The 13,515-nt window shown below is 38.8% G+C and overlaps 1 protein-coding gene across 2 annotated transcripts in view; it reads left to right on the top strand.

Annotated features, from left to right (window-relative positions):
• Positions 1 to 13,515, top strand: part of Tmem116 (transmembrane protein 116) — an 85,996-nt gene that overhangs the window by 39,270 nt on the left and 33,211 nt on the right. The window contains exon 12 of one of the 2 annotated variants that reach the window (XM_078039123.1): positions 7,608 to 12,212. The exons of the other annotated variant lie outside the window; for it this stretch is intronic. Within the exon in view, the coding sequence (XP_077895249.1) occupies positions 7,608 to 7,697 (90 nt within the window). The 3' untranslated portion in view covers positions 7,698 to 12,212. Of the gene's footprint in view, positions 1 to 7,607; positions 12,213 to 13,515 lie in introns of those variants that run through there. 2 annotated transcript variants of the gene reach the window in all.

A 13,515-nucleotide genomic window follows, 5' to 3' on the forward strand; every position in this document is an offset into this window, starting at 1 on the left:
ATAGGATTCACCCTATTTTATAGGTAGGCCATAAACCATATGTAAACCACATACCTCAAATATTTTTTTTATCTATCTACCCTTTATTCATGAGAAAGTGCTGTTAATTAGAAGAAAATCTCTGTAACTCTCTAAATACCCATCATAGTTGCAGTCATTTTGTATAAAAGGCATTTCTGGGCTGGGGATGTGGCTCAAGTGGTAGCATGCTCACCTGGCATGTGTGCGGCCCGGGTTCGATCCTCAGCACCACATACCAACAAACATGTTGTGTCCGCCAAAAACTAAAAAATAAATATTAAAAAAATTCTCTCTCTCTCTCTCTCTCTCTCTCTCTCTCTCTCTCTCTCTCTCTCTCTCTTTCTTTAAAAAAAAAAAAAAAAGAAAAGAAAAAGGCATTTCCAAGCTCAGGTTCCCATTTTGATGTGAATGTAAAACAGAGAGGTTATTGACAGTTTTTTCTTTTGCTTAAAGTTAATGATCTTCCATTTTTCTCATCTGAACAGAGCCTAGGCCACGTTTTCTACTTTTTCTTCTAGTCTTGTGACATCTTCTGTTTCCTGGGGATAGGTATTTGATAATAAAGAGATTCCACTTATATCCCTTGAAAAAGAATCACTATTAACAGCAAGATAACATGCTGCAACTTAACCTAGGGAGGGCCCATTCTCAAATATCCCATAGGAGAATTTCTAGATAAAAGAAATCATTCCAAACTCTACCTGTGATTTCATAGAATGTGTCAGGAGGGAGGCAAAGTTACTGTTAATGTCATTTTCATGGTCCAAGTGAAAGAGCCAATGATCCTGGACCTCTCTATCTTTTTCCTTTCCTGGGCTCAACCTTTGTCAGTAACAGAGTTATTTGGTCAAAGCTCCCAGCTTGCTGCCAGCTAGGATAGCTGTTCCCCACCTGTGAGTGTTACATGACAACATCTGCCTTCTACAATTCTTGCCCCCCCCCGTATGTTCTTATTTTGCATCATCCTTCAAAATTTTAATACTTACCTGAGCTTTTGCTGTCTTCATAGAGAAATATACCAAGGAGAGGAAGCTTTCAAAGGTCCAGCTATGTCCTAGGATAGGGCTCCAAGAAAAGAAGAAAATGGTAACTTTTTCCCTACAGTCCCACTCCTCCATGGAACAGATTTCTCCCACATTCCCTGTTATTCTTTGGAGCCACTGAAACTAAAAGTTATAAAGCAGTTTTGTGGATCTATGGGTCACAGGCATCTGCCGCCCAATGCTACTTACACCGTTTCCTAATCTACCACACAGCTCATTTCAGATCCTCAAGCCTTTTTCGCCTCCAGAAAGATTGTAGGCATGGTCTTTGACATATTGCTTTGTTCTAAAAATCTCTTCTGTGGGGCTGGGGTCATAGCTCAGTAGCAGAGGGCTTGCCTTTCACGTGTGAGGCACTGAGTTTGATCCTCAGCACTGCATAAAAATAAATAAAATAAAGGTATTGTGTCCATCCTCAAAACTCCTCTGGAAGGACATTTTCCTCATTTAAATTGATGGATTTTTTGGGGGGGCGGGGGAGGTACCAGGGATTGAACTTAGAAGCACTCAACCACTGAGCCACATTCCCAGCCATTTTATTTTTTATTTCAAGAGAGGGTCTAAGTTGCTTAGGGCCTTGATATGTTGCTATAGCTAGCTTTGAACTCTATGATCCTCCTGCCTCATCCTCCTGAGTCACTGAGATTACAGGCAAGCACCACCAACCCTGGCTTAAATTAATGAATTTTGATTCTTGCCCTAAAGTTCCCTCTGTTTCTGAGCTAAAGGCACTCCTCTGTCCTATCTGATGAATAGTACATGCTCTTTAGTGTATGGAGGAGTAGTGATTCAGAATATGAAAGACAGGGATCAGCTTCCAAAAAGAATAGCAAGTTGTAGACCATCAGTAGGCCTTTCCTGTAATAAATATATATATATGTATTTTAAGAGAGAGAATTTTCAATATTTATTTTTTAGTTTTCGGCGGACACAACATCTTTGTTTGTATGTGGTGGTGTGGATTGAACCCAGGCCGCACGCATGCCAGGCAAGCACGCTACTGCTTGAGCCACATCCCCATCCCCCTTTCCTGTAATATATGAGTAGCAAAACAAGAAAAAAAAAATTAGTTCTATAAATCTAAGGAGCCCAGTCAAATACCCGTATCTATAGCCCTAGTGTCTTTTCCCTGAGGCCAAGATAAATCTGTAACATAGCACAGTATCTTATACTTTACATATCTGATAGAGGCATTGTTATTGGCTCCTCCAGTAGAAACACAATGTGTGGATCGTGGTGGTACATTTCTTCTGTAAGTAATTTTTTAGAGTTTATTATGGAGAGTGCTTTTTCTGCATCTGTTCAGATGGTCTTTATCCTTCATGTGGTCATGTGTGTCACATGGTTTTTATCCTTCATTCTGTTAATGTGATGTCATTATGAGTAGTATTTTGTGTATGTTGAGCTTCCTTGCACCCCTGAGATACATCCCAATTGATCATAGTGTATAATAGTTTTAGGTACAGTTAATTGGATTATATCTACTACTATCTTGTTGAGAATTTTAGTGTCTGTGTGCATCAGGGATTTTTGGTCTCTAGCTTTATTTTTTGTTGTGCCTTATTTGGTTTTGGTATCAGTGATGCTGACATTATAGAATAACGAAGTTATTTCTCTTTTAGTACTTTGTAATAGTTTGAAAAGAATTCGTTTTAGTTTTTCTTTAAAAGTTTGGTAAAATTTAGCAATAAAGCCATCTGATCCTGGGCTTTCTTTTTATAATATTTTTTAAAATATATTTTTAGTTGTTGAGGGACCTTTATTTTATTTATTTATTCATATGTGGTGCTGAGAATCGAATCCAGTGCCTCATACATGCTAGGTAAGCGCTCTGCCACTGAGCCAGAACCTCACCCCCTGGGTTTTCTTTCTGAGAGAATTTTTATTACTTATTCAGTCTTCTTTCTTGCTATTTGTTCAGGTTTCTAAGTCATCATGGTTCAGTTTTAGTAAGTTATATGTGATATGTGCTCAGAAATTTTTGCTTTTTTTTTAGATTTTCCAATTTGGGGACATATGGTTGTTTGTAATAATCCCTAATAATCTTTTCTTTCTGTGGTATTAGTTGTAATATCTCCTTTTTCATCTCTGATTTCATTTGTTTGTGTCTTCCCTCTTTTGTCGTGGTTAGTCTAGGTAAATATTTGTTCATTTTGTTTTCTTTTCAAAGAAGCAATCTCGTTGTTTCATTGATCTTTTGTATTTTTTTTTTTAGCCCCCTCTTTCATTTATTTCTACTTATTTCTTTTTACCAGTTTTTTGAGTTTAATTTGTTTTTGCTTTTCTGGTTCCTTGAGTTTCATAGTTATTTATTTGAAACCTTTCTACTTTCTTGATTTAGGGACTTATTTCTCTAAACTTCCCTCTTAGGACTGCTTTCCTGTATTTCATTGGTTTTAGCATGTTGTGTTTTCAGGTTTGTTTGCTGCAGTAATTTTTTGGTGGGGGGGGTGCCAGGGATTGAACTCCAGGGTACTTGGCCACTGAGCCACATCCACAGCCCTATTTTATATTTTAGAGACAGGGTCTCACTGAGTTGCTTAGCACCTCCACTTTTCCTGAGGCTGGCTTTGAACACATGATCCTCCTGCTTCAGCCTCCTGAGCCCCCTGGGCATGCACCATCACACCCGACTTCAGTAACTTTTTTTTTTTTTCCTGGTACAGGGAATTAAACCCAGGGACACTTTATCACTGAGCTACATCCCCAGTTCATTTTAATTTTTACATTGAGACAGGATCTCTCTGAGTGTCTGAGGATCTTCCTAAATGCCAAGCCTGGCCTTGAACTTGCAATCCTCCTGCCTCAATCTCCCAAATTGGTGAGATTACAGGCATGTGCCACTGTGTCCAGCTTGTTTCAAGAAATTTTTAAACTTCCCTTCTGATTTCTTCATTGACCCATTGGTTTTTCAAGAGTATGTTAAAATTTCTGAAGTTCTTCTTGTTTATTTCTAGTTCTGCTCCACTGTGTTCGAAGAATATACATACTATGATTTCAGTTTTTTAAGTTTGTTGAGATTTGTTTTATGGACTAACATATTGTCTCTCCTGGAGAATATTCCATTTGCTGATGAGAAGAATGTATATTCTGTAGCTATTGGATGAAATATTATGTAAATGTTTGTTAGGTCCATTGTATATAGTATAGTTTAACCTTAATGTTTTTTGGTGATTTTTCTTGTTTGGATGATCTGTCTATTGATGAAAGTGGGTTGTTGAAGTCCCCAACTATTATTATGTTAGAATCAATCTCTCATTTTAATCTAATTATGTTTACTTGATATAATTTGGTGTTTTAGCATTGGTTGCATATATGTATTTACAATTGTTATTTTGTTTTATTGAATTTGATCCCTCAAATTATTTCTTGACTTTTTCTTTTACAGCTTTGAATTAAAATCTATTTTATTTGATAGAAGTATAGCTACTGCTGCTCACTTTTGGTTTCATATGTATATCTTTTTTCATCTCTTCACTCTTAAGTCCATGGTCTTTACTTGTGAAGTAAGTTTCTTATTGTGTCCTTTTTTTTTTTTTTTTAACCATTCAGCCAGTCCAGGGATTGGAGCATTTAAATTCATTTACAATCAAAGTTATGATCCAAGTATGGTGGCACATGCCTGAATTTTTAGCACTTAGTTAAGGCTAGAGGATCACTTAAGCTCAGGAGTTCAATACCAGCCGAAAGACATACTTTTGTTATTCTGTTATTTTTTCTCTTGCATATCCTTTCTTTCTCTTGTTCACCCTTGTGATTTGGTGGCTTTTTGTATTGATAGGGTTTGATATCTTTCGTGTATCAGCACTACTGTTGAGTTTTGTATTTCTGCAAGTTCTCATGATGATAGTTATCTTTTCACTTCTAATTCAGGTCTCCCTTAAGCAATTGTTATCGGGTCATTCTGATGGTGAGTTCTCCTTTACCAACAGCTTTGATGGATATAGTATTCTTGGTTCACATTTTTTTTCTTTCTAAACTTTGAATTTGTCTTCCTATTCCCTCCTGGCCTATAAGGTTTCTACTGAGAAGTCTGCTGTTAGTTTAATGAGGATTTCCTTATAAGTGACTTAATGTTTTTTTCTTGCTGTTTTTGGAATGTCTTATACTTTGGTGGTGGGGTCTTGTGCTTTTGACAGTTTTACTCTAATGTTGGGGAGAGGATCTTTTTTGTTAAAACTATTATAGGTCCTTTGAGCTTCCCAGACTTGATATCTGTTTCCCAAGCTTCAGAAAGTTTTCAGCAAATATTTCATTGAATATGTTTTCTATGCATTTTCTCTTCTCCTAGAATCCTGATAGTGCAAATGTTTGTTCACTTAATGGTATCCCATAAGTCTCAGTTACTTTTTTCATTTCTCTCTCTCTCTCTCTCTCTCTCTCTCTCTCTCTCTCTCTCTCTCTCTCTACCCCCCTCTCCCCCCCCCACATTCTCCCTCTCTCCTCCTCCTCTCCCTCTCTCATTCTTTCTTTTCTTTATACTTCTCTTTCTTTGTCGCCTCTCCTCCCATCCCCTCCCCACCTGACTGGGTTATTCCAAAAACTCTTTCTTTGTGTTCAGAAATTCTTTCTTCTTCCTGATCTGTTCTACTTTGGGGGCTCTTGACTGTATTTTATGTTTCATTTATTGAGTTTCTCAGCTCCAAGTTTTCTGTTTGGTTCTTTCTTATGATCTTTTTTTTTTTTTTTTCAAAATTATTTTTTAGTTTTAGGTGGACACAACATACTTATTTCTTTATTTTTACGTGGTGCTGAAAATCAAACCCAGTGCCTCATGCATGCCAGGCAAGCATGCTACTACTTGAGCCACATCCCCAGCCCATGATCTCTCTTTTCTGCTGAATTTCTCATTCATGTCATAACTTCCTAATTTCATTAAGCCGCCTGCCTGTTTACTCTTGTATCTTATGAAGTTTTCTCAAAATCATTCTTTTTGAATTCATTGTCAAATTTGCCTGTTTCCTTTTCTTTGAAGTCTGTTGCTAGAGAGTTATTGTGTGCTTTGGGGGTGTCATGTTACTTTCTTTGTTAATGCTGTGTCCTACATTGGTATTTGCACATCCGGTAGGTCATTTGCCTCTGCCAACTTTACAGGATGGCTTTCATAGTTAATAAATAAAAACTTTTTCCTGGAAATCTGTTTGCTATCTTTCTGCTGGTAGTCTGTGATGCATTGGCTTTTGTTCCTACTGGGTGCTTTAATGTAGTATCCATGTAACCTATTTAAGTATAATCAACATTGTTGATGTATGTAGGTGTTTCAGTGGCCTAGGCTAACAAGGGTTGGAGGATTGCATTGCCAACTGGGATGCAGCTCCCTTAAGCAAGACAAATTCACTTGTACTTCTGGGCATTTTGCAACAGGCTATAGGTGTGGGGTTTCTGCAGGTTGTTTGAGGGTGGAGCCACCTTGGTGTGATATAGTGTTCCTGATAGTGAGATGGGGTGCCTATTAGTGTCTGAGGGCTTCATGGGAATTAAGCCACACCAGTGTGCCCAGATGGATGTTGACAACTCATTTTTCTACAAATTATCCCTTCAAAGCATCTAAGGTTGCATTTATAAGAATTTATCATCCAAATATCACTTTTCAGTGTCTGAGGGCTGCACAGATGTCTTTATGGGACCTCTGGTGGCCTTTCTGCTTAGGGAGGTCTGCCTAACTTCTTCCCCAGGGTCCAGGGTAGAGTGTGGGGATGAGCATCTGTTTCTCAAGGTCTCACTGTACTAAGCTTGTTAGATTAGGCTACTCAGCTGCTTTTTGGGATGGGAAAGGCTGACCACTTGCTTCTTAGGGGTCCTCACTGGGCCAAGCCACTCAGAAAAGTCTGCTCAGCTGCTTCCTGGGGTCACAGGATCCTCAGTGGTCTGAGTCACACAGTGCAGGCCATCTGGCTTCCTTCTGGGGTCTGAGGATACAAGAGTGGGGCCACCTGGCTGGTTTTGGATAGTGGAAGTGTGTGAAGGGCCACCTGCCTTTTTCTTTAGGCCAGGAGTGGGTGGACAGGACCACCTGGCTGTGTCCAGTACAGCAGGAGGGTGGGTAGTGCCACCTAACTGTTTTCTTGGGGCCTTTGCAGATGAGCCACTGAGTGTTGGCTGCCCTGGTGCTTCCTGGGGCTGTAAAAGGGCTGGTAGGGATAGCTGCTCAGCTACTTCACAAGACCCAGGGAATGGTGGGTCTCAAGATGACCTCCATGCTAGGTAGAGGATGGAATAATATGGACAGTGCTCTTTCTCCAGGGCAATGCAGTGGTATGGTAACAGGGAAGCTCCACAAACTGTGGTCAGGGCCTATAAGGGACACAGGATTCTCCATTAGTAAATGCCTCAGGTGTCTGTAATGTGAGTGGTAACTGCCAGGGACTGGCATACTGAACAAAGTCCCTCTTGTTTCAGGATGGATCTTGAGAGACCTTACAGTAGTGTTGTGTGGTTAGGTCCTTTCTTTTTTTTTTTTTTTAACTCATTTTTTTGTTTGTTTGTTTGAGAGAGAGAGAGAGGGAGGGAGAATTTTTAATATTCTTTTTTTTTTTTTTTCAGTTCTTGGTGAACATAACATCTTTGTTTGTATGTGGTGCTGAGAATCGAACCCAGGCTGCATGCATGCCAGGCGAGTGCGATACCACTTGAGCCACATCCCCAGCCCCTTAGGTCCTTTCTTTATAAGGCCATAGCGTATCATGCTCTACAGTATCTCTGCAACATTCCCACTGCACTCCAGTGCTCTGTCTCAAACCCTATAGTGAAATCACTGTTGTTTTCTTATTTTTTCCTCCTCCTTCTTCTTCTTCTTATCTATTTTGAGACAGGGTTATATATATTGCCCAGGCTAACCTTGAACTCCTAGGCTTGAGTGATCCTCCAGCCTTAGCCTCCTGAGTAGCTGGGACTGCATGCATGCACCACCACACCCAGCTTCTTTATTTTGGTCCTTTGTTATGGGAGGAAGCACACCAGGCTTCTGGGATCATTCCAAGGCTTCCCCATACTCCTATAGCAGGCTGAAAACATGTAATATACAGGTCACCACTCCTCTTAAAAGTTAGACAGCCAATCCAGGATTTCCCCTGCAGAAACTTTCTTCCTCTTGCTCATTTTGGTCCTCTAGCTGGCTTATCAGTTGTTGTGAAAATACCTAGTCCCAACATATGAGAACCAGCCCTAATGTGCTATGAGACTAATAAAGAAGCAAATGGATCCAATATTGCACATACTGCAATTTATCGGAGACTTACTGATAGAAGTTTGGTCCTAGGCAACAGCAAGACCAGTCAGTTCCACAATTTGGGCCATGGGCCAGAGGAAGGAGGTTTATGTAGTAGTCAAGTACCTAGTTTATCTCAAGCTAATATCAGAGCTAGCAGGTACATTTCTGGTGCTCATGTCACCAGAGTCTAGCTGTAAAGCACCACATCCCACTCTAATGGCTTGTTCATTTATAGTATGCTGGGAAAGTATATAAGGAAAACCAACTTGGATTACTCAGCAGTAACCCCATCTTGGGGTTGCAGTTCACTATGGCTGCATTAAGGACAGTGGGAATTCTGAGGTACTCCACAGACATGGTAAAGACCACACCCCAAGACCTAATGGTAAAATATTAATTAATAAAACAATGAAGATATTTCTACTTAAAATCTCTTTACTTAATTCTTTATCCTCATCAGTTTGAATACTACTACAGTAGGTTCTCGTTTTTATTATTACTGATTTTTAAAAAATGACAGCAGAATGCGTTGCAATTCTTATTACACATATATACCACAATTTTTCATATCTCTGTTTGTACATAAAGTATGTTGACACCCAATTCTTGACTTCATACATGTACTTTGGATATGATGTCTATCACATTCCACCATCCTTGCTAATCCCCTGCCTCTTCCCCTTCCCTCCCTCTCCTCTTCCCTATCTAGAAGTCATCAATTCCTCCCATGCTCCCCCTCCCTATCCCACTATGAATCAGCCTCCTTATATCAGAGAAAACATTCGGCATTTTTTGGGGGGGGATTGGCTAACTTCACTTAGCATTATCTTCTCCAACGCCATCCATTTACTCTTTTATTGCTGAGTAAAATTCCATTGTGTATACATACCACGTTTATTTTATCTATTCATCCTCCAGTAGGATCTCTATTGTATAAGACTTTATCCTGAAAGTTTCATTCAAAAAGCTTATAGGCTCCAGATTTCTCTGGCTTACATTCTCCCAGGAATGAAAGTATCACTGGACATGGTAGAACATAGCTGTAATTCCAGCTACTCAAGAAGCTGAGGGAGAAGGATTGCAGGTTCAAGGCCAGTCTGAGCAACTAATGAAACTCTGTTTCAAAAAACACATTTGCAAAACCTGAAATTTGGTGATTAAAAAAGAATATAGAGCACCCCTGGGTTCAATACCTAGTACCAATTAAAAAAAAAAAAGAAGAAAAGAAAGTGTCAAAAATCTTCCCAATTTCAGGTGTTTATTTTCAAATTGGCTTGCTATATTTTTCAGAATCTATTAGATATTTAGGAGTTCTGTTCTAAGATCCAACAGACAGGCCATTACTCACCTCTGCTTTCTTAATTAAGAATGCTTAATATCACTCAAGTCTTTGGTTACTCAGCAGCCATCTTGGGGTTACACCCATATTTCTGAGTTTGTAGGAGGTTTATCAGTGTTTTTGTTTGTTTGTTTGTTTGTTTGTTTTTGTAGCTGCTATTTGCAGGGTTTGATTTTACCATACTAGTTTGGTTTTATGTGTGTGATTTGAGGAGATTATAAAAATTATTTTGAGACTGGCCCCTTCTCCAAAATCTCCCTTCCTTTTTCATATTTAAGTATGTCTCCGGGTCATTAAAAATTAACTACATCTATGGCGAATCAGTTTGTTTCCATGAAACATGATGTGAAGTCTTAATCAAATTTTAATTGAAGGGCTGGGGATGTGGCTCAAGTGGTAGCGTGCTCGCCTGGCATGCGTGCAGCCCGGGTTTGATCCTCAGCACCACATACAAACAAAGATGTTGTAAATCTGCCGAAAACTAAAAAATAAATATTAAAAAATTCTCTCTCTTTAAAAAAAATTTTAATTGAAGATTGTAGAAAATTTCCCACTATATTGTTAGAAAAATTTAACCCATCATAGACATTGGTGAATTGGTAAGACAAGAAGTCCTTTTAAAGAAATTAAGTACCTTTCTCTCTACATCTGGATGATGCTTTATTTGGATTACATTAAAATATAGTCATCATTTATAACCCTTAGGATCCCAATAAATCACTTCCTTTGAAGAGCTTATATATAATGTGGATCCCTCTCCAAGGTATAATGAGCTTTAACAAAAGCATAGTATTACTTACATTGTACAAACATAAAACAATTCTGTATATTTTCTACCTAGAAGAAGGTCTGAAACTAAACTGATAATAATTGTTCCCTATGTGGAGGTGGGGGAAGGTTTGAGGTTAGGAATAGTTATAAAATGGGACCGTACCCTAATAGTTCACCTTTTTTTACTTTTATAAATCACTTTATAATACATAATTTGCATACTATAAAATTCACCCATTCATTTGTACTATTCAGTGTTTTTTGAATATTTATAGACTGTGTAATAATTACCATAATATAATTTTAGAGCATTCATGTCACTCCAGAAAGAAATGTGCCAATTAGCAGTCAGTCACATATTGCCATGAACTTCTTTTCTTTTTTGGGGGTGGGGGGGTACCAGGGGATTGAACTCAGGGGCACTCAACCACTGAGCCATATCCCCAGCCCTATTTTGTATTTTATTTAGAGGCAGTGTCTCACTGAGTTGCTTATTGCCTTGCCATTGCTGAGGCTGGCTTTAAACTCGTGATCCTTCTGCCTTAGCTTCCTGAGCCACTGTGATGCCACTCCTGGTGCCATCAATTTCTTACATCCTTATTCTAGGCAATCACTAATCTTTTTTTTTTCCTATAGATTTGCTGTTCTGAACATTCAGTATAGATGGAATCATATTCTATGTGTGCCTTTTCCCACATAGCATAATGTATTCAAAGTTCATTTATATTGTAGCATATATTAGTACCTCATTCATTTTTATTTCTGAATAATGGTCTGTTGTATGAATATGCTAGTTTTGTTATTGATATCAGGGATTGAACACAGTGGTGATTTACCACCGAGCTACATCACCAGTCCTTCTAATTTTTTTGGGTGGGGGGACAGGGTGTCACTAAGGTGCCAAGGATCTCACTAAATTGCTGAGGCTGGCTTTGATCCTCCTACCTCAGCCTTCCAAATTGCTAAGATTATAGGCATGCACCATTATGTCCAGCTTATACCACTTTTTTTTCCTCAGTACTTAAAATTGAACCCAGGGGTACTTTATTGCTGAGCTACATCTTCTGTCCACCCACTTTTGATTTCATTTTGAGACAAGGTCTTGCTAAGATTTCCTGGCTGGCCTCGAACTTTCGATCCTCCTGCCTTAGCCTTCCAAGTCATTGGGATTACAGGTATGCACCACCAGGCTCAGCCACGGCCCATTTTTTTAAGGTTGACTTTGGTTACATCTTTTACTTGGTAAGCATATTTTGAACATCTATGCCTTTGCACTAAGTGAAATGCCAACCTTCTATTCCATGCTGTCAGGCTCTAGTAGAGGAAAAGATACTTTAATCCATAAATGAACCCAGCCTAATTCCATTTTAATATTGAGAGCCAAAAATGTCATGAAAAGTTAATTTCTGTTTTACTATAAATTACTGTGATTTGGAATTCCTGCCCAAATTCCTGCCTTGAACTCACCCATGCCTACCTTTCCCTGACCAGATAGCAACCCTCTCTAAACCTAGTGGCGCCTCATAAATCCTGGCTCCCCCTGACCAGATAACAACCCTCTCTGAAACTTCAGCAGTGCCTCATAAATTCTGGTGTTGGGATCTGAATTTACTCCCTACCTTGAAATATCATACCATGTAGATCATTAACCTACTATCTGCCTTTGTATTATGCTTGTCAAAATCCTGTTAGCTGTAAGTTCTCAACATACCCCGCCTTTACAACTTTTTGTACTATAAAACCTTGTTCCTGGAGAGCTGGGGTGCTGATCTCTAGCTGCTGTCTCTTAATGTACACAAATATAAGCTTGCTTTAATTTGATTTAAAATTGGAGTTGGTGGTCTTTTCTTTGCGTCGGGGTTCAACATAATGACCATACAGTGTGGTTGGTCTTTTTGTTTTTGATACACACACACACACACATACACACACACACACACAGAAAGAGAGAGAGTTGTAGTTATTTTTAATGTGGTACAGGGATCAAACCCAGTGCCTCACGCAGGCTCAGCAAGCGCTCTACCACTGAGCCACAACCCCAGCCCTTTCTTGCTGTTTTTTAAGAGGATGAAAAGTTTGATTTGGTTTTACAGTAAGTCCACGGTTGGCCAACTCCATTGATCTGGCCTGAGGCGAGTCAGAACATCATGAAGCAAGAAGGCTGCTCATCTTAGAGCAGTCAGTAAGCAAAAAGAAAAAGAGAGAGCCTAAGAGCAAGCAAGAAACCTATGGTAGATTCTTCATAGAAGTCAACATTCACTTGTAAGGCTTTTGTTTCAGTAGTCACTGAGAAAGAAGCTATATTCTAGGCTATTAAGGACTTACCAAACGTCTCTCCCTCATTTTTCACTGAGGGGAAGGGCTCGTGAGGCAATACAAAATCATAAGTTCATTCATACCTGGGAAGTCATCCAGATTTCACCACTTATTATCTAATTTGAGAGCAAACTCTTTGATCTCTGTTTCTTCATGGACAAGATGGAAGTTTCATTGGAAAGTTAAAAGGTTTTGTTTTGGTGTTTGCAGTGCTGGGGATTAGACCCGGGGATATATTGTATGCTAGGCAAGCTCTCTAGAACTGAGCCACATCCCTAGTCCTGAGAGGGTTAAATTAAGACAATGAATGTAAAATGGTTAACACAGTGTCTGGCAAAAAATGAGTAATGTAAATATTTTGCTTTGCATTTTCTTCCCAGAGAAATAACTGCTACTTCCAGAACTCTGGTACCTTACAGGAAAGATTTCTTCTGATGGTCAATCAATAAGCTATTAATTTAAATGTTTTTAAAAGAAAAATAGAAGAGAAAAATTTCAGTTTTATACACATACTCAGCACTATGGGCATCTTTATACTGTTACAAAATTAGTATAAACACAATACTTAGCTTTAGGTGATGTTCTTTGGCCATGATATGTCTAGGGGTGTGAAATTCATCACTAGGCAATTAGAACAAAGGAGCATTATGAAAACTTCTCTGGAAGAAAAAATGTTTGTGGTAAGAAGGGAGTATGTATGTAGGAAGCATCTAGAAATAGTGGGATATAGTAATAAACTAAACGTATATACCTCATATCACACAACTATCAGAATTGGAAAGATGGTTTACTTCAATGCTCACTTCTTAACCCAG

This window comes from Ictidomys tridecemlineatus, chromosome 2 (genome assembly GCF_052094955.1).
Source record: "Ictidomys tridecemlineatus isolate mIctTri1 chromosome 2, mIctTri1.hap1, whole genome shotgun sequence".
NCBI classification, from domain to species: Eukaryota; Metazoa; Chordata; class Mammalia; order Rodentia; family Sciuridae; genus Ictidomys; species Ictidomys tridecemlineatus.